The 23,779-nt window shown below is 36.1% G+C and overlaps 1 protein-coding gene across 2 annotated transcripts; it reads right to left on the bottom strand.

Moving 5' to 3' along the window:
* On the bottom strand, window positions 1–21,533 carry LOC127657477 (neural cell adhesion molecule 2-like). 2 transcript variants are annotated; one of them, XM_052146286.1, is made up of 16 exons: window positions 21,382–21,533; window positions 19,883–19,954; window positions 17,660–17,857; window positions 17,132–17,269; window positions 16,017–16,160; window positions 13,637–13,754; window positions 13,280–13,434; window positions 11,969–12,102; window positions 11,238–11,355; window positions 10,324–10,491; window positions 10,095–10,214; window positions 7,397–7,524; window positions 5,998–6,157; window positions 5,231–5,426; window positions 2,532–2,657; window positions 3–739 (listed from the first exon to the last, which is right to left on the bottom strand). In XM_052146286.1, exons 1-16 carry the CDS (start codon window positions 21,443–21,445, stop codon window positions 700–702), a joined length of 2,079 nt encoding a protein of 692 aa, XP_052002246.1. In that variant the 5' UTR covers window positions 21,446–21,533; the 3' UTR covers window positions 3–699. The 2 variants fall into 2 exon arrangements, with proteins under 2 accessions (XP_052002247.1, XP_052002246.1); XM_052146287.1 differs by lacking the exon at window positions 2,532–2,657 and having other exon boundaries at window positions 1–739.
* Window positions 21,534–23,779: the final 2,246 nt, after the last annotated feature.

Here is a 23,779-nt window from a genome sequence, read left to right on the forward strand (position 1 = left end):
GATAGTTGTGTATACATTTCAAATAAATACAAAAATATTACTGGGTCATACATTGAGTACAAAAGCATGAAAGAAATAATAGATACAATGTACAAAAAAAAAAGAATAAATCAGTATGTACATCTTTATGCATGCGTCTGTATTTACATCCACATTTACCATCACATGACCAAAAATCTTATTTGGTTTATTTATGTAACAAAAAATGAAAAGATAACTTTGCAAAAGCAAATAGCATATAAAAATAATAGCAAATGTTTAAATATGATGTAAATGGTTATTGTTACCAATACTTCACACAATTATTGCTACAGGCAATAAATTAACACAATGGCTAGCCTGGATAAATATTATGCTCCCATTACAACAGTAAAATAATACTTTGAAATTTCAAAATCAAATAGTTGAGCAATAGCTGCTTCTGTATTTAGTTGCTTATTATTGAACTTACATTTGGCTCAAGCAGCATTTGTCATTTATTTACAGTGCTGGATCAAAAGCAGAAGACAACAGCTCATTATTGTTAATTATTAACATACATTTATTTGCAGTCTGATCACAATGTAATAATATGTATCACAGAGGACTCAAACATTTTCCTGTGAGTAACAGTCATCTTTGTATTGTTTGTATATTTGTTCTAGACTATATCACTTTAGAACTGTACATTTAAACTGTCTTTCTTTATTGTTTCTTCCCCTAAGCCTCTGTAGTTGGATCAGTATATCCTGGCTTTTTCCTAATAAAGAAAAAAGAGAGAGAACATATCATTATTACAGGCCCATTTATTGATGAGGCATTCTTATATTACAGTTTTTCTCAGTCGCTTTGGCTCATTTTTTGAAACAGTCTCTAAACTGTAATTGCAATTGTCACAACTGTTTTATGGGACATCACAACTCTATTGCATGTCTGCAAAATGTAATAACTCACCCAAAACATTTAATTCATGCTTCAAACTTATTTAAAGTTATTGTATCAGTAATTACATTTGGCAGCCAATGCTGCCAAAATGAAAAGGCTTTTTTTTTTTTGTCATTGTGAGCTGTACTGGTCAAAATGTTTAGATGTTTTTTACACCATGGCAGTCAACCCTGGAAATGTTTGTTATATACAAACATCATTTTTGTTCTACTTTTTCGTTGACACTGACTGCTTACTGTACTACACAAGAATGTCAGTTTTGTCTAGCTGAATGCTATTGTATATCACACTGAGCTTTTTAGAAACTGAGTCGGTTAAAATGTACTGGTAATAGTCAATACTGTACAATACTGTAGTACACAGAAAAAAAGAAATGCAAATTTGCATGTATACAGTAAATATATTTTTTGTCGCAATGTGTTACATGTTAAATTTGTATGCATTTCTTACATGTAAACTCATATATAGTGAACAGAAATTGCCACAAAATGACATCCATTCAAAATAAATGATAAAATAAATGCAACAATGAAAAAACCTGCAGTAGTTCTGTAAAAAACAATAAATTGTACCTCCTCACAGTACATAACACTATAAGTTCCCATCTTCTTGGTGGACATCCTGTCACTCTTGTTGGTCTGGCCAGAGATTTAGTACATCACCAACATTCCATGTCATAGACATTTATGGAATATACATGTATCTCTGAAGATTTTGATAACTGAATGGACCATTTTGCATGTGATGTCTCACACGATGAAAGAATGTTTAGATGTTATGAAGAGTATGACAGTTTCACTGAGAATCAACTCATCAGTTTTGATCAGCAAGCCATGAGCATTACGTTATTGTGCAAATTGTAGACAATTGTACTTACTCTTTTGCAAACATGAGCCAAAACACATGCAATATGCTTACATTAATAAGAAATTCAAATCTGGTGTGAACAAGAAACTAATTGTTCAGAGATGTGAACTTATTGTTTTGAAAAAAATGTAAATAAATTCTCATTTGATAATTGAGCCAAAGCGATTGAGAAAGACTGTAATTCTTCAAGATACAGAAGCCACTTTTTGTGCTCATGGGGCAGCAGTATTGTTTTACACAAGCTTTGGCCTTTCAGCATCTTATATGGGGAGAATTGATGTCAAAGAAAACAGTGGAAGTTGTGGAATATGGGTTTAAAAAAAATGGCATAGTAGCATAATTGAAAGGAACAGTTCACCCAAAAATAAAAACGTGTCAATCTCAATCTCATGTCATTCAGACACCATTTTATTTTATTTTATTTGTGAAACACAAAACTACTTTTATGATACTTCTATTGTCTTTTTCATCTGTATGGTATAAATCACCATCTACTTTCAATGTATGTAAAAAAGCAACTCAGACATTCTGTTTAAAAATAAGAGTAAATGACAAAACTTCACATTTATGGGTGAACTATACCTTTAAATTTGCAATACTCTTGTAATCTCAGGTACAGTATGGGAAACACTAGGTTAGTTCTGGTTGCTAAAATGTTTTTGCATAAATTTCACATGCCATTTTTTTGTGGATGGCAGCTTTGATACCAGCTGCATCCACCCTTAGAGATAAGCACCTACTCGAATTTGGTAAGAGGCGCTTTGTCACACGTGACCTCTGAATGAATGCCATTCACTGCCCCATTGGGTGCCTGAAGTTTTGGGATGCTGCCCCGTGGTATCGCTAACCCACTCAGCTTCATGTCTCTATATCAAAGGACACATGTGGACTGAAGCTTAGGGCAGGAGACATCACACACAGGAAACAGACCACTTTAAGAAAAGCTCCAATAATCTAATATAACTTTGGTTGGGAAACATGACTTTCACACACACACACACACACACACACACACACACACACACACACACACACACACACACACACACACACATATATATGTATATACAAAACCGGTCAAAAGTTTTGAAACACTTATAGAATAATAGTAAAGTCATCAAAACTATAGAATAACATAAATTAAACTATAGGAATTATATTGTGACTAAACAAAATCCACCCTTAGCCTAGATTTTGCAGACATGTACTCTTGACACTTTCTCAAACAACTTCTTGAGGAAGATTTAAAACAGTATTGAAGTAGTTCCCATCTATGTTGGGCACTTATTGACTGCTTTTCTTTATTATTTGTTCCAAGTCATACATTTCAGATTTTTTTGTTTTTAAAGAGTACCTATTATGGTTTTTAAACATGCCTAATTTTGTTTGAAAGGTCTCATACAATAGATTTACATGCATCCAAGGTCAAAAAACACTAATTGGCTCATAATTGAAATTGCAGCATAAACTTTTTTCCCAGTGTCAAAAACGACTCGTTCAATGATCCGTTCTAAAGCATTCATTCTAAACTCCTCCTTTCAGAGAGCCTACTCTGCTTTGATTGGTCAGATGTCCCAGTCTGTTTTGATTGATTTACCACTTACAGCGCATGTCAGAAAGAAAACGCCCACTATTATCCGAGTTTCAGCTCTGTCTGAAAAAATGTCTGTTTTAACTTACCAATTTGAGCCATAGTCCAATAGTGATACATCTTAAGATCAACCCGAAGCACCATCGCAAGCACGACGAGAACAGGACGATTCTCATTGGAAAGTTTATATGTAGTTTAACAGTAATGTGAGTTAGCCGGTTAGCAGAGGCTAACAGGCAAACAGCGTTCACTGGCAGTACATGTATACAGACCAGAGGTGGGTTTTTTGTTACCAAATTACAGTAGGCCTACAGGACGTAAGTCTGGAATTACTAACGACTCGTTTCAGGTGTTCAGAAACGGTTCTTTCTTTTGGGAGTCAATAACTCTTAACTTTTGTTGTGCACTTTGATTTCTGAAACTTTGCCGACTTTTTTTACATACACAAACAGCTATATAACACACTACATGATAGGTAATATTTGAAAAACCATAATAGGTGCTCTTTCAATAAGATTTCAGTTTTATAATGATATAAATTAATATGGTGGCACAATAATTTTGTTAATTTCAAACATTTAAGCATACGCCTAAATATCAAAAGATTTTTAAGATCATGAGAAACATTTCAGTCAGGTGTTTCAAAACTTTGTAGTGTACATATGTATATATACATATTTATATATGCCACAATATCTAAAAACTCATTAGGTTCCCTGTGATGATTGTTAGGGGCTGTTCACACGAAAACGCATTACTGCGCTTATAAAAGCACAGACGTAGTGCAGCAATTAGAACAGAAGGCAGGTTTCTTGAGATGTGTTTTTAAAAAGGGAAATCTTCAAATAGACGGTGCTCCTGAGCAAGATGCTGAAAAAACAGTGAAAAGCAAAAAACATCTTCTGTGTGAACAGCCCCTACTCTTTTGAATAATTACGTATAAGCTAGATTAATCAAAAAAAAATTTTATTCAAATTTTTTTTTTTGTGTGTTGTTCTTATTACATCAAATTCTAGCACTACAATTCTTAATATTCGATTATAGTCCAAGGTATAAATATTATGGAAAGAAATATGAGTTGAATTTGAATTAATTTTTAGGGTAAGGGTAATAAATTCTCAATATTGAGAGTCCATATTGATTAAATTTAAATATTTGCTATAAACAGATGAGACACAGTTTAGGTGGTAAATGATTAGAACTAAATATGTCCTCATAAATGTAAAAATGCCCCTGAAAATCCAATCCAGGGGGCAAATAGGCAAATATTAGCCCTTAATATAAAAGTTAATTTCAGACACTAATGCACTGTCTATCCTACCAGACTTGTTTTCATTCACATAAACTGAATATAATGTCTACCCTGACTGAGGTCTATAGCAATTTAACTTTGCACTTGTACCTGTACATATATGCACAATACCTAGAGAAATAGTTCACCCAAAAATGAAAATTCTATGAGGATATGATTTTCATTGAATAATGACTTGTTCGATATGTTCCTCACTAAAGCTATCGTACAGCTGAAATATAGCACAAAAGTTGTATGTACTACTACTGTAATATTTTTACTGTGTGTTGCTTATTTGCCTTTTTGGAGTTTGGCAGAATAAATCATTAACTTTCCTTGCATGGAAAACGGCTTTAGTAAATGATGAGCAAATTTTCAATTTTGGGTGAACTATTGCTTTAAAGAGTTATATATGCAATCTGCTATATAAATGTCTACAGTATTCACCATAATCAAACATTATGTGCAAACAATGTCTCTTTGTAGGAAAACTAGGGCCGAAAAGAAAGAACCCTTTGTCCGGTATGCATGAGCACTGAAGCATGAGGTTATCTTACCCATTTGAATTATTGGCCTCTTCATCCACGTCTTTAGAATTTGCCACTTGGTGTCCAAATAGTTTACGAGCAAGAAAATTAAGCAGGCCACAGTGGTTGGTGTAGCAACAGAAAACATCTACTGATACCATCAGCACCAAGAGGATGACTATGACTATGCCCACCACACCAGCTTTCCCTACACCCGGCTGATAAACTACAACAGAAGGAGAAATCAGTCAATGAGGTTACAAAATGTCAAAACATGGTGACCACTGCGATTAATATTTTACTAAAGTTATACCAGAATCTCTAGACAGTTTAGGGAACAGTTCACCCCAAAACAGCTCACCCCAATGATGTTCCAACCCAGAATGCAGCTATATGTTCTATGGAAGACAAATTAAGAAGTTTTGAAGAATCTTCAATCAGCTCTTTCTTATACAATAACAATTAGTAGTAACCACAGTTGTCAAGCTCCAAAAAGAACAAATAAACCAACATAAAAAGCACTATAGTGCACTATATGAGGAACAGAGAAAGTCATATGAACCTCTTTTATGGTGTATTTTGGTCCTTTCCGGAGACTGGCAGACACTACAGGTAATATAAACTATTGTTGTATTCAAAAGAGCTGTGTAAAAATTCTATAAAAACTCTCCTTCTGTTTTCCAAGGATGAAATGAATGCATATAGGCTTGCGACAATATGAGGGAGTCATTTTAGGGTGAACTATTCCTAAAACTCATAACACGTAATGTTAGTAGTCTTGCTCTAATGAATCATACCAGGTTGTGGGACGGTGAATTTAACCTTGGCCATGCTGGATGAACCGTTGTGATTTATAGCAATAACTTCCATCTGATAGTCAGAGTTGTACTGGAGGCCACTCAGGTGGATTCGGCTTGAGTTTCCAGGCATTTCTTTCTCTTTCCATTCTTCATTATCCTTGTTTTGTTAGAAACAGGTGACATTTTACACTTACATGTTAAAAAAATGATTGACTGCATAACACATTAATAATATAACATATAGTACATACTGTAAATTTAGATAGTAAGGTAAGTTGCACAATTACAAAATTAACTAAATGTTTTAATTAAAGGTGCAAAAGTATTTAGTATGTTTCGCTAGCTCTAAATCTTATTAAACAATTGATGTAAGAGCAGTGTTTGGACGTCATACTGACAACTATTGGTGTGGATGCACAGTCATGCAATAGTTTAATTTTACAGATGCCTTTCACCTTATACCTCTTTGCAACTGTATGATTAATTTATTCTGCATACTAAAGTTTTAAAGGGATAGTTCACCCAAAATTAAATATTCTCTCATCATTTACATCTCATACAATCCCAGATGTGTTTGACTTTCTTTCTTCTGCAGAACACAAATGAAGTTATTTAGAACAATGTTTCAGCACTATAGGTCAATACAATGCAAGTGAATGGTGACCAGAACTCAGAAGTAACAAAAAGCACATAAAGGCAGCATAAAAGTAATCCATAAGACTCCAGTGGTTAAATCAAAATCTTTTGAAGTGGTACGATATGTGATGGTTAGAAACAGCTCAATATTTAAGTCATTTTTACTGTAAATCTCCACTTGTGACCAGTCCTAACCAGTAGGTGGCTGAATGTGAAAGTGAAAGGCCACACCAGTATGTGAAAGTGTAGACTTACAGTAAAAAGGGACTTATATTTATCTGTTTCTCACCCACACCTATCATATCACTTCTGAAAACATGAATTTAACCACTGGAGTCTTATGGATCACTTTTATTCTGCCTATATGTGCTTTTTGGAACTTCTAAGTTCTGGTCACCATTCACTTGCATTGTATGGACAAACAGAGCTGAGATATTCTTCTAAAAATCTCCAAAACAGATGGCTGGATCTGGGATGGCATGAGGGTGAATAAATGATGAGAGAATTTGAATTTTTGGGTGAACTATCCCTTTAGTAGGATGTGCTACCAGGGTAAATGTGTGAGTGGGAATCATCAGTGAGAACACCTTTGTCTGGGCAACTATCACATGTGAGTATACATACATATTTGTCAAAATTACTAATTTCTAAACTACTTAGTTCACCTTTAAAGCTTGTAATAAATGTCATTAAGCTTTATTACACCACTAACAGATAGTTTGGTTCACATAATAGAGAATAAATTAGATTTCAGACTGACCGCTTTGTAGCGTACAACGTAGTGTAGAATGGGAGAGCCTTCATAATTCTGCTGTTTAATGGGGATGGAGACAGAGTTCTTTTCCAGCAATTTCTCGCTCAGAGAAAGAACAGGGCTGTTGGGTTCTCCTAAATGAGGGAAACGGGAAACCAGAATCAGAGGAGGGGAAAAAGGAAACAGTATCTGATCTTGAGGATTGGTGACAGATTCATTTAGAGGATCATTTTGACCAAACAGCCATTGTTGTTGATTAGTTTCAAAAGATTTAATGCAAGAACTCAAATAGTTATATATATATATATATATATATATATATATATATATATATATATATATATATATATATATATATATATATATATATATATACTGTATATATTAACAAGAATAATTAAATGTTATTTTATATATTTTTTAATCAACAATCTAGCAATGTATAGTAATGAACAATAATATTTAGCTACATACTGCATATTGTTCCTAAACTTTTTATTATATGAAAATAATAATGGTTGAATCAGAATGTTTAATCAATTCACTTAAATGGACATTTTGAACTGATTCACGCAAATTAATCAAATTCACCATTTCTAATATTTTCATAAATTATCGTCCCTGCCCAGTAGGGGGCGATATGCATGAAGAAATGAGAATCACCAAAAACAGAAGAAGAAGAATGTGAAAGTAAAGGAAAAAAGACTTGCATACTGATCTGTTTCTCACCCACACCTATCATATCGCTTCAGAAGATACAGATTTGACCACCAGAATTGTCTAGAGTACGTTAATGTTGCCCTTATGTGGATTCAAAATTTGGGCACCCATTCACTTGCATTGTATGGACATACAGAGCTGTGATATTCCTCTAAAAAACTTTGTTTGTGTTCAGCAGATGAAAGAAAGTCATACACATCTGGGATGGCATGAGGGTGAGTAAATGATAAGAGAATTCTCATTTTTGAGGGAACTAACCCTTTAATTTTGTATCGTAAGCGAATCTTCGCAAATATAGAGTGAATAATCAATACATTGACCAGCCATATAGATGAAGATTGTAAAAATTCTGGATTTGATGTTTTAGTGTGTTGCCCCTAAATAATTATGTATGACACTCATCATCACACTTAAGTATCTGTCAATCCAGTGGAAAAAGCTAAAAAAAATTCACTATGATATAGAGGTCAAGCACTGACTTCACACTAAAGGAGACCAGAAGCTGGGATTTGTATCTATCCTGTCACTGAAGTGGTATATGCCCATTTTCACACCTCTGTATCACAGCAAATAATTAGGCATGTATTTTAGCCTATCAACTGAAGATGTATGTATTCAGAATTTTCATTTACCATCTATAAAGGAAGGTCAGAATATGTCAATGGACGGCACCCAGGACCAGGAGCAGGTGGTAATGCGTGGAGATGGTCACCATCAAGCAGGAATGGTCATTTAGATTGCAATTAAAAGAAGGATGGATGGGGAGGCAAATCATGAACACACATGATAAGCAAAAAAGCATTTATGCATGACAAGAATTAAAGAATTTTATTATCTAATTTACTTATTAACATTTATGACATTTAAAAATTCACTGATGTTGTGCAAACTAGGGACTGTAACTCAGTTGCCAAGCCAAGATAGAATCTGCAGACTTTATTTTTTTATTTATTTAGCATTTTCTACCGATTTTGCAGGCAAATTTTGTGAATTCTTCAAAGTGGATTTAAATGTGGTAAAACAAGTTGAGACTAATTTGCACTTATTAGTAGCTGAAAGCATTATCAAAATAGCCAAAAGATTTGATAAATAAACTTGTTTTGTTTTCCAGTAAAAAGTTATATCTTAACACCCTTAAAACAAATAAACTGATGAATTTACTTGAGAAATGTAAAATATTAATTATTAAAATGTTTTTAAAAAAAATATCTATGTTTATTAGGCCTGATGATTTAACTTTTATATTTAATTCCATAACAAATGTGTTAAATACTATTTATAAAATGTATCATTCACCTGGACTGTAATAAGGAATTGTCCTACCATCAAAGCAATTCAAGCTTGAAGTACCACCAGGGGGCAGTTAGTGCAACTCAATCTGTACAGGCAACATGCCTCTATGCAGGCAACAAACCACACTGACTGTAGACAGCACAATATGATTATGTGTTCTTCTGTTCAAACACAGCTGTACAGAGTCCAACACCTAATGCAGGGGTCTCGAGTTTTCTAGTCTGTGTTTAAGATGCAATGCAACAAAAATAGTCAAAAGCGTCTGTCTAACGTGTGCGTATTAAGATGCAACCAAACAAAATCCCTTATAATAATAGGTTTGTGTCTAATGATATGGAAATAATATATTAACTTCTACACGTTTTACTCATCTGCCACAAATATTATATACATAATTATTTAAATATTATTATTTAATCATTATATATTGAATTATTTTTATTTGGGGTCCTATCTCAGCAAACAGCGATATTTGCAATGAAGTTTTGAGCATGTTTGGACATTTTACTGGAAAATAAAACAAATAAGCAAATAATTTTTTGCAATGTGGAACTATGAATAATAGGCAGAAATCTGCAAATTTCGTGTGAGCCTGCCAATAGTTTATGAATATTTATGATTTTAACATCAACAAAGGGTGTGATCAGCATCAGGTGAAATTGATGTGAGGAGGGAAACATGTGATACTTACGTTGGGACTGTGTCACAATTTTTTGCTCTGCAGTGAAGTTCCCCTGGTAATGAGAGTTTTTGGCTGCAAAGCGTACTAAGTACTCTGTGTACGTTTCAAGGGCCTTGATGACCAGAGGACCTACAATGTAAGCATACATTTTCATCATACATTTTGAATGATCAAAAAGCAACAAAACAAAAACTACACTTCTGAAGCTGTGCAGAACAGTGGTGATTGATATAGTTACCTGAGGGCTCGACAACACTTTGACTCCAGTTGTCTTGGGATGGTTTCTTCCACTGAAGGATGTACTGAGTAATGGGGGACCCTCCGTCCTGTACTGAGACGCTCTGGATGAGGACAGAAGATGAGGACCCCAAGGCCACACTAAACTTTGTGGGTGTGCCAGGCCAGGCTTGTGAGAGAGAGATAGGAGGTGAAAAGTTAATTATCAGAAGCACTACAGCAGACCCTGCTAAAAAGACCTGGTCCACTAGCTAGATCAGCATCAAACCAGCACTAGTCAGCATAATCCAGTATAGACCTGCATGGGAATTCGATGCTGGTTAAGCTGGTCTTTTTAGCTGGGGAAGCGCAATATCAACCTTTGTTGTCATCATGTCATAATGAGAAAGTGCTGTTCTAATCATTCGTGAGCCTCCATAAAATTGTATTCTAAATCAACAACTGATACATTTCTTACTAATGGGCATAACTCTGATGCTTTCAATGCATTAGATGTACACAATTAATTTTTTTATTAATGTGCAGAAGTTTAGGTGAAAATTATAATGTGGAAAAAAATATTCGAATGCCAGGGGAGGCTAAAAGCCTTCTCTGATGCATAAAGGGATCAATCAGAATGGATATGAAAATTGAGTAATGTCAATAAATTCTGCCAAAAATTAGAAGAAAAAAAATAATTAAAAAAAAACCCCTCCAACAATTAAGTAAAAAAAATGTTTTTGTGGCACGCAACATTATTCCACAAATGCTGTCAATTGAACTTAACTTGTATGTAACCTGCAATATTCCTTTCAAATATCTAATAATATTAACGAATAGCCGATTTAAGTAATATTTATTAACCCATCAGGCTCCCAGGACAATTTATGGACCGCCATTGCTTGTAATTATACTTACAAGATAATTTGTTCTTACTTATTAACTGGAAGTCCTTAGTGGTTGTGCCCGCTGTGTTGTTGGCTATGCAGGAATACAAGCCACCATCAGAGGGCATCACATTTTTAAGAATCAGCTCAGATCCCTCCACCCTGGACTGGCCACACATGTTCATGCAAACAGGAAAGACATGAGAGACAGGAAAAAGCAATTAAGATAAAAGAGAAAAGAACATGGGTATTAAACTTCCTATAGATACAGAATTCTCCTTCACCATCATCATCACCATAAAAAAAAAATATATATATATATATATATATATATATATATATATATATATATATATATATAGTCTAATCTAACCTAATCACAATCCATTCCCCTAAATCCATGCATTCCAAGTGGCCCGACAATGATTTGTCTTAAACACACAGTGGGGTTCAAAAGTCTGAGACAACATGCTGGTATGAACTCCACAAGTTAGAGCAAAACCCGATGATCCAAAGAGCACCTTGTTTGCTTCAATGAAAGCAAGGAAATCTGACCTTTTAATACAAAGAAATCAATGTCATAATTTGCTTATTTGATTAGTGACCTTGAATACAAAACCTTGTATATTTTCAGGTTTCATTTCAATTTAAACCCCCAAATTTTCAATATGGACTCAGATATGTGAACCCCACTGTATACTATATCTGCTTAATAACTGCTGATCTTTTTTAAAATGGCAAACAACAATCAAAGTGCAGCAGTTATTAGAAGTTTCTTACTATTTTCTCTTGGGAAGTCTTTCTGATCCACTGGATGGTTGGAGTTGGATGCCCCGTGGCATTGCAGACAACGGATCCAGCTTCCCCCGGAATAACTGTCAGCCTGCTTTTATCCAAAACTACAGTTGGACGCCCTAAAAATGACCAAAAGAACAAGCAAATCTGAGTTATGGTAGTTGTATAGCCATATATTCAAATTCAGTTAAATCAGAGAATCAGAATGCATTTTTGAGAATTTGAGGGGGGGTGTCTAGCTTATACAGCTCTATCTTAAATAGCTAAACCATACAATATGAACCTACATGTTGATTCATCCATTTTACTACAATCGTCAACCTTTATTTTGTTCCGGTCAGGCCGCATTGAGAGTGTGAATGGAAGTATCTGCTTACATGACCTCAAATTCTCCATATCTGTGTTTGTGACTAAAGTAAACGTCTGAATGAATGACTACAGAAATGTTTTCATGGAACAAATCTTTTGCTAAACAACATTTCCAAGAAAAGGAAATAAAGTAAAAAACAAAAAACAAACAAAAAAACACGTTGAGCCCAAAACACATGAATTAGCCAATTTGCAAAAGTCATCATGAAAAACCATTCACAACCTACTAAAGGAGCACTCCGTAATTCTTTTTTATATGTTGTCTTGGACTTACAGTGACACCTAGTGGCATGAATGCAGTATCATTCAAACAAAATAGTTTTCAGTTACAAATGTCATTGTAGAAATTCACTATTCACAGTCAGCCATGATTAATTTATTCCATGAGTGCAAGTATCCAATAACAGGCCAGTTACTAAGATTGAGTGAGTTGTATTCAGCTGGTCATGTGATCCCAAGATGGCAGCCCCCATGAGGGGACCCTGTCCATGTAGAATTAAACCGCTTTTATTAGGTTTCTGATATGACTCGAGTCTTCATCTCATAGGAGTGCTCATGATTTTATGCATATGTTTAAAAATTTCAATTAATTTCGATGGGAGAAAAACTTTTTTTAATGAGAAAAAAATAACTGAGTCCACCTTTAATGGACATGTTTCAGAATAAAACGGGACATTCAATGTGAAAAAAATTTAAGATTTGATCATGCACAATAAGACCAGGAATGTGCATTATGCTAATTGTGATTTCATGTTGACATTGAAAGCATAACGTGAACTCTGGCATTGTATGTCATCTAAAGTGATACTATGCAGACCAAATGCATCATTCTATGCTTTAACTAGAGTTTCAACTGATTACAAACATATCACAATATTCAAGGATTTCAATATTCTTGCAGCTGGACCTTTCCAGTCTTTGCCTCACCTGACACATCCAGAATAAAAGTGGCACTGTTTTCCCCAATCTTATTGGTTGCCATACAAACATACTCTCCAGAATCACTCCTGGTCACTGCAGAGATGGTGAGCTCGCTCCTGTCAGAGTTGTATTTGTAACGGGTGTTGTCAAATGGTGAAGGGCTGAGGGGGAAAACAAACATTTTTAGAACACAGCCATTGAAGTAGTCAGGACAGTGATGGAGTATCAGAAATGTTATCAAATTATATCAAATGTTGACCTACAGTAGAAGGGAGATTCACATATAATCCTTGTTTATTAAAACTTTCTGTATGTGTTTATGTGGGAAAGAAAGAATATAGCAGTCTTTGCTGATGAACATACGTTATCCATGTAATATTTGGGGTGGGTTCTCCTTTAACCAGGCAGATTATAGACACACTGTTATCGGGTCCAGCAGAAACACTCTTCCTCTCTTGATGAAATAATACGGTCGGTGGCTCTGTAGGAGATATGTGAAGCCGAAATTAAAAAGACATATTTACCCTGACCACAACACTACTACCATAACTACATTTCTCAGTAGTATAACGTTTTTGCATCCGCCTGTTTCTATATGTCAACATGGCAAGGCTAGGTGGACTTCTTTGACTGTTGGGGGCGGCTGTGGCTCACTAATCGCAGGGTTGGTGGTTCGATTCCCGGCCCACATGACTCCACATGCCGAAGTGTCCTTGAGCAAGACACTGAACCCTAAGTTGCTCCCAATGGCAGGCTAGCTCCTTGCATGGCAGCTTTGCCTTCATTGGTGTGTGAATGGGTGAATGTGATGCAGTTAAAGCGCTTTGAATACCACTAAGGTTAAAAAGACGCTATATAAGTGCAGACCATTTACTGTTGTACCACGTCTCGCTTTGTGCAGCTTCTCATGCAGGAGAGCCACGTTTTTAAGATGCTATGTCAAATTAAGGTCTAGTTTACACTGAACTCGTTTTTCTTCCCGTCCATGCTTTTTTTATGTAAACATGCTGTAAAAGAAAGCTTTTGGTTTTCCTACGCTGCTTCGAAAAGAACTTCAGGCCTTTTTCCTGAATCCGGAAGTGTTCCATGATTCATAATGGATGCATTTTCTCTTTTTCCGGTGTCCAGCAGTTTTACTCACATGGGGTATATTCTTAGTGGAAATTGTTTAGCATATTAAATTAGTTAAAAAACAGTATGTGGCTCCATAGTGCTGATACTTTAGAGAGGCATTTGTTTTTGTTTTTTTGAGAGTGTCTCACTTGTCTAAGTTTAAAGAGTGGGCAGATGGATGGCATAAAGCTATGAACTGAGGTTAGTTACGTTCATATAATTAACTATTTCAAGATGTTATGACAGCCAACAACTGCACAAGTTGAGCCTGAACTAATTTGCACTCCAACTACCACTTAAAATGTTTCTCGTTCTCTGTCTGAAACGCTCGTGTTGGTACTTTCTTATGGAAACCAGAACTAGAAACCCTGCCCAGCAATATATTAATAGAGTGCACAATCTGGTTCCAGAATTAAAAACCCTTGAGTTACAAAGTTATTCATCTATGGTATATGCTTCTATTGAAGCCAACCATCAGCGTTATTTCATCTTTGAGCCCCATGGTCCAGCAGAGAAAGCATCACCAATCAGAGAACCGCAGCCAATGAAGCCCGCGAAACGTGCCTAAGAGCGACCACACACTCCTATGACGAACTGTGAATGTTCAGTGTCTCTTTACCCTTAAACCACTTATCTATTTGAACATATCGGAATATTTTGCAATAAATGTATAACATATTCTTTCTACACTTATAATCAACACAATAATATCAACATTTTATATATAGTACCATCGTGGTTTTATTCAATTATTACATAATTCGCAATGCTTCATGGAATTGTAGTCCGTACCATCAAGAGGGTAAGTTCACAGCCTTGTACATTTGTCTTTTTGTTTGATTTTCAAATACTTTTTTCTGATGTTGTGATTCACCTCGGAGCTGGTTGTTTTGGATCATCATGGCTTACAACTGTTTTATGAAGGATTTCATGAACAATCTATGGAATAATTGAATGGGGAAATACTTCCGGAACCTATGCAGTTGAATAAGTGGGTGGGCATTCTATTGCGCCACCCAATGGTTAGTCAGGAAAACTGTAGATGAGCCCACTTTGGGATACATGCGTGTGACAGGGCGAGGGCGGTGACAGGACGGAGGGCGGGGCCGGGTCGTGATTCTACACACCCTGTCATTTATCCCTTTCGGAAGCTTGATTAGCCTGATAAGGGACCAGGTGTGTAAAATCACGACCCGGCCCCGCCCTCCGCCCTGTCACACTGCGTTCTGTTTAAATTGTTAAATGTAAATTTTTTTAATCTTATTTAAAACTCAAGAATGCATTTTCCAGTAACAAGCTACTCTGATTAGCAGGGTTGCATTACTAAACACATTGTGTTTTCAGCAGTTTTACTGCCTAGCGGTAAGGTAAATTAATTCTCCAAAAATGTCCTTTCTTCTCTCTCAGAGTGTGGATGTCCGAATAATTATAGTGAATCGGTTTATTCGGACTGTTCATGGTATGAACCGTTAGAAATAAATGATTCATTATTGAATTTGAATCCTTGCGCAATGATTTAGTTAGTGTTAATGTTGTTGTTCATCACTGTGTTTTTACTGTTACAAAATAGTTTCCCCAAAACAAGGCCACTATAAGACACCTCACATGATTAGCTTCTCTACATCCTCACCATTAACAACAACAGAGATTTGGAGTGTCCTCGAGATGGGGCGTCCTTTGATCCTGCCTTCACAGGTGTAGGTTCCACGGTCTTTCTGCTGAATTTCCACAATTTCCAGGGAATTATCTGGCAATATTTTGACATGACCTCTGCCTGCACAGTGAAGAGAGGGAAGGAATCTCAAAGCCTGATCAGTTTAGATTAATGAGACAACGCCTTTACAAGCCCACACACACACTTATAGGAACAGTTCACCCAAAAATGTAAATTCTGTAATTATTCAGAAGTTAAAAGTACAAATTCAACCTCACGTTGTTCCATACCTGTATGCTGTTATCTCCTGTTTGGAAAGGATCATTTTCAATGAAGAAACAGTAGGCTACATAGTGATCACAACTGTCAAGCTTCACAAAGGCTTAAAAAAAAACATAAAAGTTATCCAAACGACTTGTGTACTATATTCCGAGTCTTCTGAAGCCATACAACAGCTTTGTATGAAGAACAGACACAACGTTTAGATTTTTTAAATTTAAGTCAGGGAAGAATGATCTATATTTCTGTCTATTCCTCACCCTAAGATATTGTATGGATTCAGAGGACTCAGAAAATACCTCACAGTCATGTGGACTACTTTAATGACTTTAATGAATGTGGTGTTTATGGTCCTTGTTGGAGCTTAAAAGTCATAGTCACAATGAACTGTCATTGTTTAGGGAAAATAATTGCTTTAAAAATTATCTTTTGTATTCCACAGAAATATTAATAGCATGCCTACAGAGTAAATAATGACAGCATTTTAGTTTTTAGGTGACTTACTCTTTAAGGTTGTCAATGGTGGTGTTTATTTGAAATGGGGCAGGGCAGAAGGTTTTGGAGATGTTTCTCCTGACCTCATTCTCACAATGGCAAAAAACAAAACAAAAAACACAGAGCTAAATGTTCAAAGATGTTTCCCGGCTATGAGTGAGAAGAAACTTCTCTTAATTTTGTTGCAAATCGGTCATGCAGTGGATGTACAGGCCCCGTCCACCCCATCACTGACCCATCCACCATCGCCTTCCCTCCATTCAGTCAGCTACAGCTAGGAAAAGAGCTATGAAGGTGAGTGTGGGCACCGCCCTTACCGTCATCATTCACGATGCGATCGTTCTTATACCAGTGGACTTCCACCTCGGGCTTCCCGGACACCACGCAGGGAACTTTCACTGTCTGGTTCACCAGAAATTCATGGTATGTACTCGTGGTGCCAAAGTCCGGTGTCTCTGATTGTAAGATAAAAACCACATTAAAGTAGTAATCATTATGGAAATACATGGCTTGAAAGAAACATTATTTGTGTGGGATTTCTTTAAGAAATATTTAATTCAAATAAACTAACTCAAAAATTAAAATTCTGTCATTATTTATTCATCCTCATATCATTCCAAACATGTATAATGAAAAAGATTTTGAACTGTTGTATGGAAAAGAGCTGTGCAATGTTTCTTAAGAAATTCTCCTTTTGTGTACCATAGGAAACAAATAGCAGTATAGGGGTTTGGAATAACTTGAGGGTGCATAAATGACAACAGAATTTAAAGTTTTGGGCGAACTATCATTTTAAATGAAAACACTTCAGGACTGAAACATGGAAGAATTTGAGCTTAACCTACGGTAGACATAGATCCGATAGGTGTTATTCTGTTTGCCCTGATCATTTTCAAACATGCAGGTGTAGACTCCACTGTCATCTAATTGAACATCCTTCAAGGTCAGTTTACTTGATAATTCATCCACGTGCTTGACTAAATAACGATCATTGTCAATGTCTTCATTATCCTTCTCCCAGTTGAAATCTCCCTCGGTATCAGCTGAATGTCCAATAACACAACAAAACAAAGTAAAAGAAAGAAAGGAACACCATAATAACACCAACTTCATTATTTAAAAAAGTAACATTATACCTGCTCTGTAAAAGTGATTCTTGAATGTGGGATACACACACTACCAATCAAAAGTCTGGAAACTTTATCATTCTATATTATTACTATTCTGTGTTGTTTACATTTACATTAAAGGTGCTTTAATGTAACATCAACTTTTTGTTTGTGTCATCTTGGACTTACAGTAACACCTAGTGGTGTGGATGCAGCATCATTCAAAATCAATAGTTTTCAGTTACAGACGCCATTGTAGAAATTCACTATTCACAATCAGCCATGATTAATTTAATCCAAGAATGAAAGTGTCCAATAACAAGATGGTTACTGAGATTAAACGAGTAGAATTCAGCTGGTCATGTGATTCTAAAATGGCAGCACCCACGAGGGAATAAAACAGCTTTTATAAGGTTACTGATATGACTAAAGTCCTCATCTCATGTGAATAATCATGATTTTATACATATGTTTCAAAATTACAATTCATTTATTTAGGAGTAAAACTTTTTTAATGGGGAAAAAATTACTGTGTGCACCTTTAAGTAGTTTTGCCCAATGTGACACAAAATGTCTACAGTTGTGCTGGGGCTGTGTAGCTCACTACCACCCATGGATTCACGAGTTCAAATCCAGGGTGTGCTGAGTGTCAAGCCAAGTCTCCTAAGCAACCAAATTGGTGATTAGTGGTTCTCGCTCTCAATGGGTCACGTGGTAATTGTGGGTGGATTGCGGAAAATTGCATGAGCCTCCACATGCTATGAGTTTCCATGGTGTCATTCACGGCGAACCATGTGACAAGATGCGCGAACACATAGGCTATAACTGAGAGATAAACAGTTAGTTTAAGTATTATGCCATATAAATCTCAATATAACTTTTTTAAAATGCATAATAGACCTAAATTTGTGTGGTGTGGGGGTGGGGTTAATGAAGTGCAATTTGCTGTCATGTCACAATCGAGTTGCATTGTGGGATACAGAGCTGCCTGAAGCATACATCACAGTGGGCTCGCTCCCCCGGTCAAAATCAAGGAGTTTAGGGTCTGTCAACAGAAACTTACATTGTTCACTTAACGAAGTGGAACAGACTTCCAAAATGGCGGTGGGGATTCCCTCGAGGGGAAGTGCTTAGGGGAGTTAGCGAGTGGATGTTAAAAGTGAAGTGGAACGCAGCCCAGAGTAGGCTCACTCCCTTGGTCAAAATCGAGGGGTTGAGGGCCTGTCAACAGAAACTTCTCTATCTCGCACTTATCGAATTGGAACGGACTTCCAAACGGACTTCCAAATTTTGGTGGGGATTCCCCTGAAAGGGAAGTGCTTAGGGGAGTTAGCGAGTGGATGTTAAAAGTGAAGTGGAACTCAGCCCAGAATAGGCTCGCTCCCCCGGTCAAAATGGAGGGGTTGAGGGCCTGTCAACAGAAATGTCTCTCTCTTTCAATTAACGAAGTGGAACGGACTTCCAAATTTTGGTGGGGATTCCCTCGAGGGGAGTTAGCAATAGGATTTTAAAAGTGAAGTGGAACGCAGCCAATTTCAGAAGCAGAGACCTGTGAGACCTGTCTTCCACCTCCCGGATTGAGGTGAGCAACCGCGCCACCACGAGGACCTAGTAAGCAGTAGGAATTGTGCATGCCCAATTGGGGATATTTACTATTATTCCAAATTGTAAAATAGCAGAGTTAGTCATCAAAGCTATGAAACAACACAAATTAAAGTATGAGAATTATGCACTGACCAGAATGTTTTGTGACCAAAAAAATTACGTTATTTTTAATTAGAATTTAAGCTTTGTAAAGAAATTCACATAGAATGTAGCACATTTTATATTTCAACTAATTCAGCATAAGCTTTAGATCAAAAGGTTTTTAAGATCAAAAGAAGCATCAACTGAATTGAACAGTCAAGGGGGTCCAAACTTTTAACTGATATCATCGCAGAGTCAAAAACACACACAAACCTTTGCACAAAAGCAGGAAGTCATTTCCGATAGGCACATCTGGATTACCAGCGATCATTTCTACTTTAGCATCTAGAATAAAAGGACACACATTACCACAAATTATGAGTTTAATACAGTGGTCCTCAACTGATGGATCAGATTCTAATGGAATCCTTATGTGTCACATACCCAGTGAGTTACTATGGTGGCACAATGGTACAATGATGGTATCAAATGGTAATACTGTGGTACTTTGATATATTTAATTGTACTGAATACTATACTTATCATTTAAGTTCTTTAGTCTGCCCACAGCCACCACCAATGTGTCCTTGAGCAAGACACTTATCTCCAGGTTGCTCTGGGGGGAGCAACCTGGAGTTAAGACAAGATGCTCTTGTCTGCCAAATGCATAAATGTACTGATTGGTTAAGTTTAGATAAGGGGTAAGGGCGTAATATTAATAATTATGTCCTTAAGGCCTCATGCATGACATCAGGGAATTTGCACGTGAAGTTGTACTAGCTAAATACATCATGCAAGACCATAAGAAATAGCCAACTAGAAATTATGTAAGAATTTTCATGAGATCGGGTGTACACAAGGAATGTTTTTGGTGATATGAGAAACAAGTGCACACAGAACATTACAGCGAGACACAGAATATAAAACAAGGTAAGAGTATAAATAGACATGCAAATATTAGGACATACAACAGAATGAACATTTACAACAAATCTTTAAAAACATATATTGGCTGTGAAATTTATTTGGACCTTTAAATCTTACAAAATATCAAACCTAGTAGCATTTATTTTAAAGAAATATACTTGTGCTAAATTTGATAAAGTTAAATTTGAAAATGACCCTGCAAAAATGGCTAAGAAAGGTTAATTTTGTTCTGATTGCAGATGCCACTTGGTTTTAAATTTTGCTGTCCAACTCTTTAACACTAAAATATGCAACAGTGTAGTACACACACACACACATGTTGTGTTTCCATGTTTTATGGGGACTTTCCATAGACATAATGGTTTTTATACTGTACAAACTTTATATTCTATCCCCTAAACCTAACCCTACCCCTAAACCTAACCCTCACAGAAAACATTCAGCATTTTTACATTTTCAAAAAACATAATTTAGTATGATTTATAAGCTGTTTTCCTCATGGGGACCGACAAAATGTCCCCACAAGGTCAAAAATTTCGGGTTTTACTATCCATATGGGGACATTTGGTCCCCACAAAGTGATAAATACACGCTCACACATACACACACACACACACACACACACACACACACACACACATATATATATATATATATATATATATATATATATATATATATATATATATATATATAAATATCTGATTTTAATATTAAAACACCGGTTTTGGCAGCTCTTGAATAAAAAGTAAAAATTAAGAACTGGTTTACAATTAATGTAACAGAACAAGTAAATAACACTTAGGGCTGAATGCTGAAAAATTAGGACTGAGAACCATGCATACCTGTAAGTCTTATGTTTATCAGAAGTAGCATACACAATCGCAGTATGATCATGGCTGCAGTCATCTCTCCACAGAATTCTGCAATAGGTTACACCTGTTCTCCTCTTCTGTACTCTAAAAGCCAACATGCTCCCCATCATTTTATATGCTATGAGAGACTCGCGACAGAGACAGACAGGAACCGCGTTATCTGGAGGATCTCAGTCCAAACTCCCACCTCCCGATGCGTTCACAGTTGATCCTCCGTGGAGCGCAAGGATGCGGAGACGCGCTCCAGCCGCCCAGACGCCAGCGCGGGTGCCCGGCCCATCCCTCCTGCGCACCGGATGATACGAGCCTTACTGTCCCCTGACACTTGATGGAAGAAGATATTTTTATCTCATGATCTTGCATTTTACTAAAGATGAAATTTATTAATTTTTTTTAAATTGCACCCACAGTATGTGAATGAATACGAAAAGATAACAATAATAAATAAAAATATGTAATTATTTATTTATTTAAATAAATTGTATTTATTTTTTGCTTAATTTAATATTAAATAATGATTAATTTCAATAAATAAATTAACCTTTTGTGATATACTGTGCGATGTCTATTTGATAACTATGAAACAACTTATGAAACTGTTTCAATTTAGCATACTTACCTAGTGCAGAATCTGAAATATTTATTTTTCATCTCACCTAATAACTTTTCTTTGTTATCAATGTGCCAAAATCATGTTTATTTCCAGGTTCAATTGAAATAAACAAAGAAACAATTTGGCCTCAGACTAGTGGATATTTTGGACATTATAGGCCTAATAAACACTTTGATATACATTAAATTAATATAGTACTACTACTGCTACTGCTGCTGCTACTACCAGTACTACTATCACTACTACTACTAATAATAATAATAATAATATGATTATTTTAAGATGTGCTTGAGGTGGATCTATTTGAAGCCCAGGTTTGTGGATGGAATTTGTACAGTAATTGTCTTCATGAGTGTCTTCTGCAGATGTGATGATTACACAGTCACGTATAAAGCAGAAGATAATTCATTTATAAACAAACAAAAGGTTATTTTAGTCTTTGCCAGAACAATCCACGTCAGTAGTTTGACTCACCTGCTCTGATAAATTAGAGCTCAGCATGCATGCGTGCAGAACAACAATAGCTGATGTTTTGTGTTGTTCCATCCCCAAGGGATGTGTCCTCATGCATCACAACTGAATTTTTGTCGACTTTGACCAAATTTCTACTATTATTAGGTTGAGACATATTTCAGTAAATATTCCCGAACTCTTTATTATGGTCAGCGTTGTGCATTCTGAGATGCTATTCTGCTCAGTTGTACAGAGGGGTTATCTGTGTTACCGCAGCCTTTCTGTCAGCTGTCAGCTTTCTCTCATTCTCCATTGACCTCTCTCATCAACAAGGCACTTCCATCTACAGAACGGCCGCTCACTGGATGTTTTTTGTTTCTTGCACCATTCTAAGTAAACTCTAGAGACTTTTGTGCCTGAAAATACCAGGAGATCAGCAGTTACAGAAATACTCAAACCAGCAGATCTGGCACCAAAAATCATGTCACGGTCAAAATCACAGAGATCAAATTTTTCCCCATTCTGATGAATGATATGAACATTTTATGCACTGCACTACTGCCACACAATTGGCTGATTAGATAATCACATGAATAAGTAGGTGTTTGGGTGTTCCTAATTAAGTGCTTGGTGAGTGTATATACAGTATATATTATTATTGCTTAATGGATTTACCAAACTGCGATGGACTGGCGACCTGTCCAGGGTGTCCCCTGCCTTTCGCCCAATGTTAGCTGGGATAGGCTCCAGCCCCCCGCGACCCTGTACACAGGATAAGCGGTTGACGATGGATGGATGGATGGATGGATTTACCAAATATTTTATGCTGGGCTGTATGTAGCTTCAGACACCATTTACTTCTATTGCATCTTTTTTTCCAAACTTAGAAAGTGAATGATGACTGGGGCTGTCATTCTGCCCAACATCTCATATACAGTATCTACAGTATACTATAGGGGATGCTATCAATTTCTTCTTTATTCTTTTATAGGTAGAGTCTGCTTGATTCTCAGTGTAGGGCCAGTTGTGTTATATTCAGATGTGGTGGACATCTGCATTTTTTGGCATAGAGATAGGGTGCAATCTACAGTAAGTGGGCTAGTTTGGTAGTAATGGTTTTTCTGTAAATAAAAGAAAAACAACATCAATCACAGTACTGAGCAGTTGAGCATGCAGAAGCCACGATGCACAACTTTATCTTCAAAGCCAAAGATAGAGAAAACTAAATTCATTTTAAGACCTTATCATTCTATCTGTCAAAAATAAAAAGTGCCATCCTGCTGAGAGTAATCCTGAAAATTG

The sequence above is a fragment of the Xyrauchen texanus genome, chromosome 17 (assembly GCF_025860055.1).
Source record: "Xyrauchen texanus isolate HMW12.3.18 chromosome 17, RBS_HiC_50CHRs, whole genome shotgun sequence".
Taxonomy (NCBI): Eukaryota; Metazoa; Chordata; class Actinopteri; order Cypriniformes; family Catostomidae; genus Xyrauchen; species Xyrauchen texanus.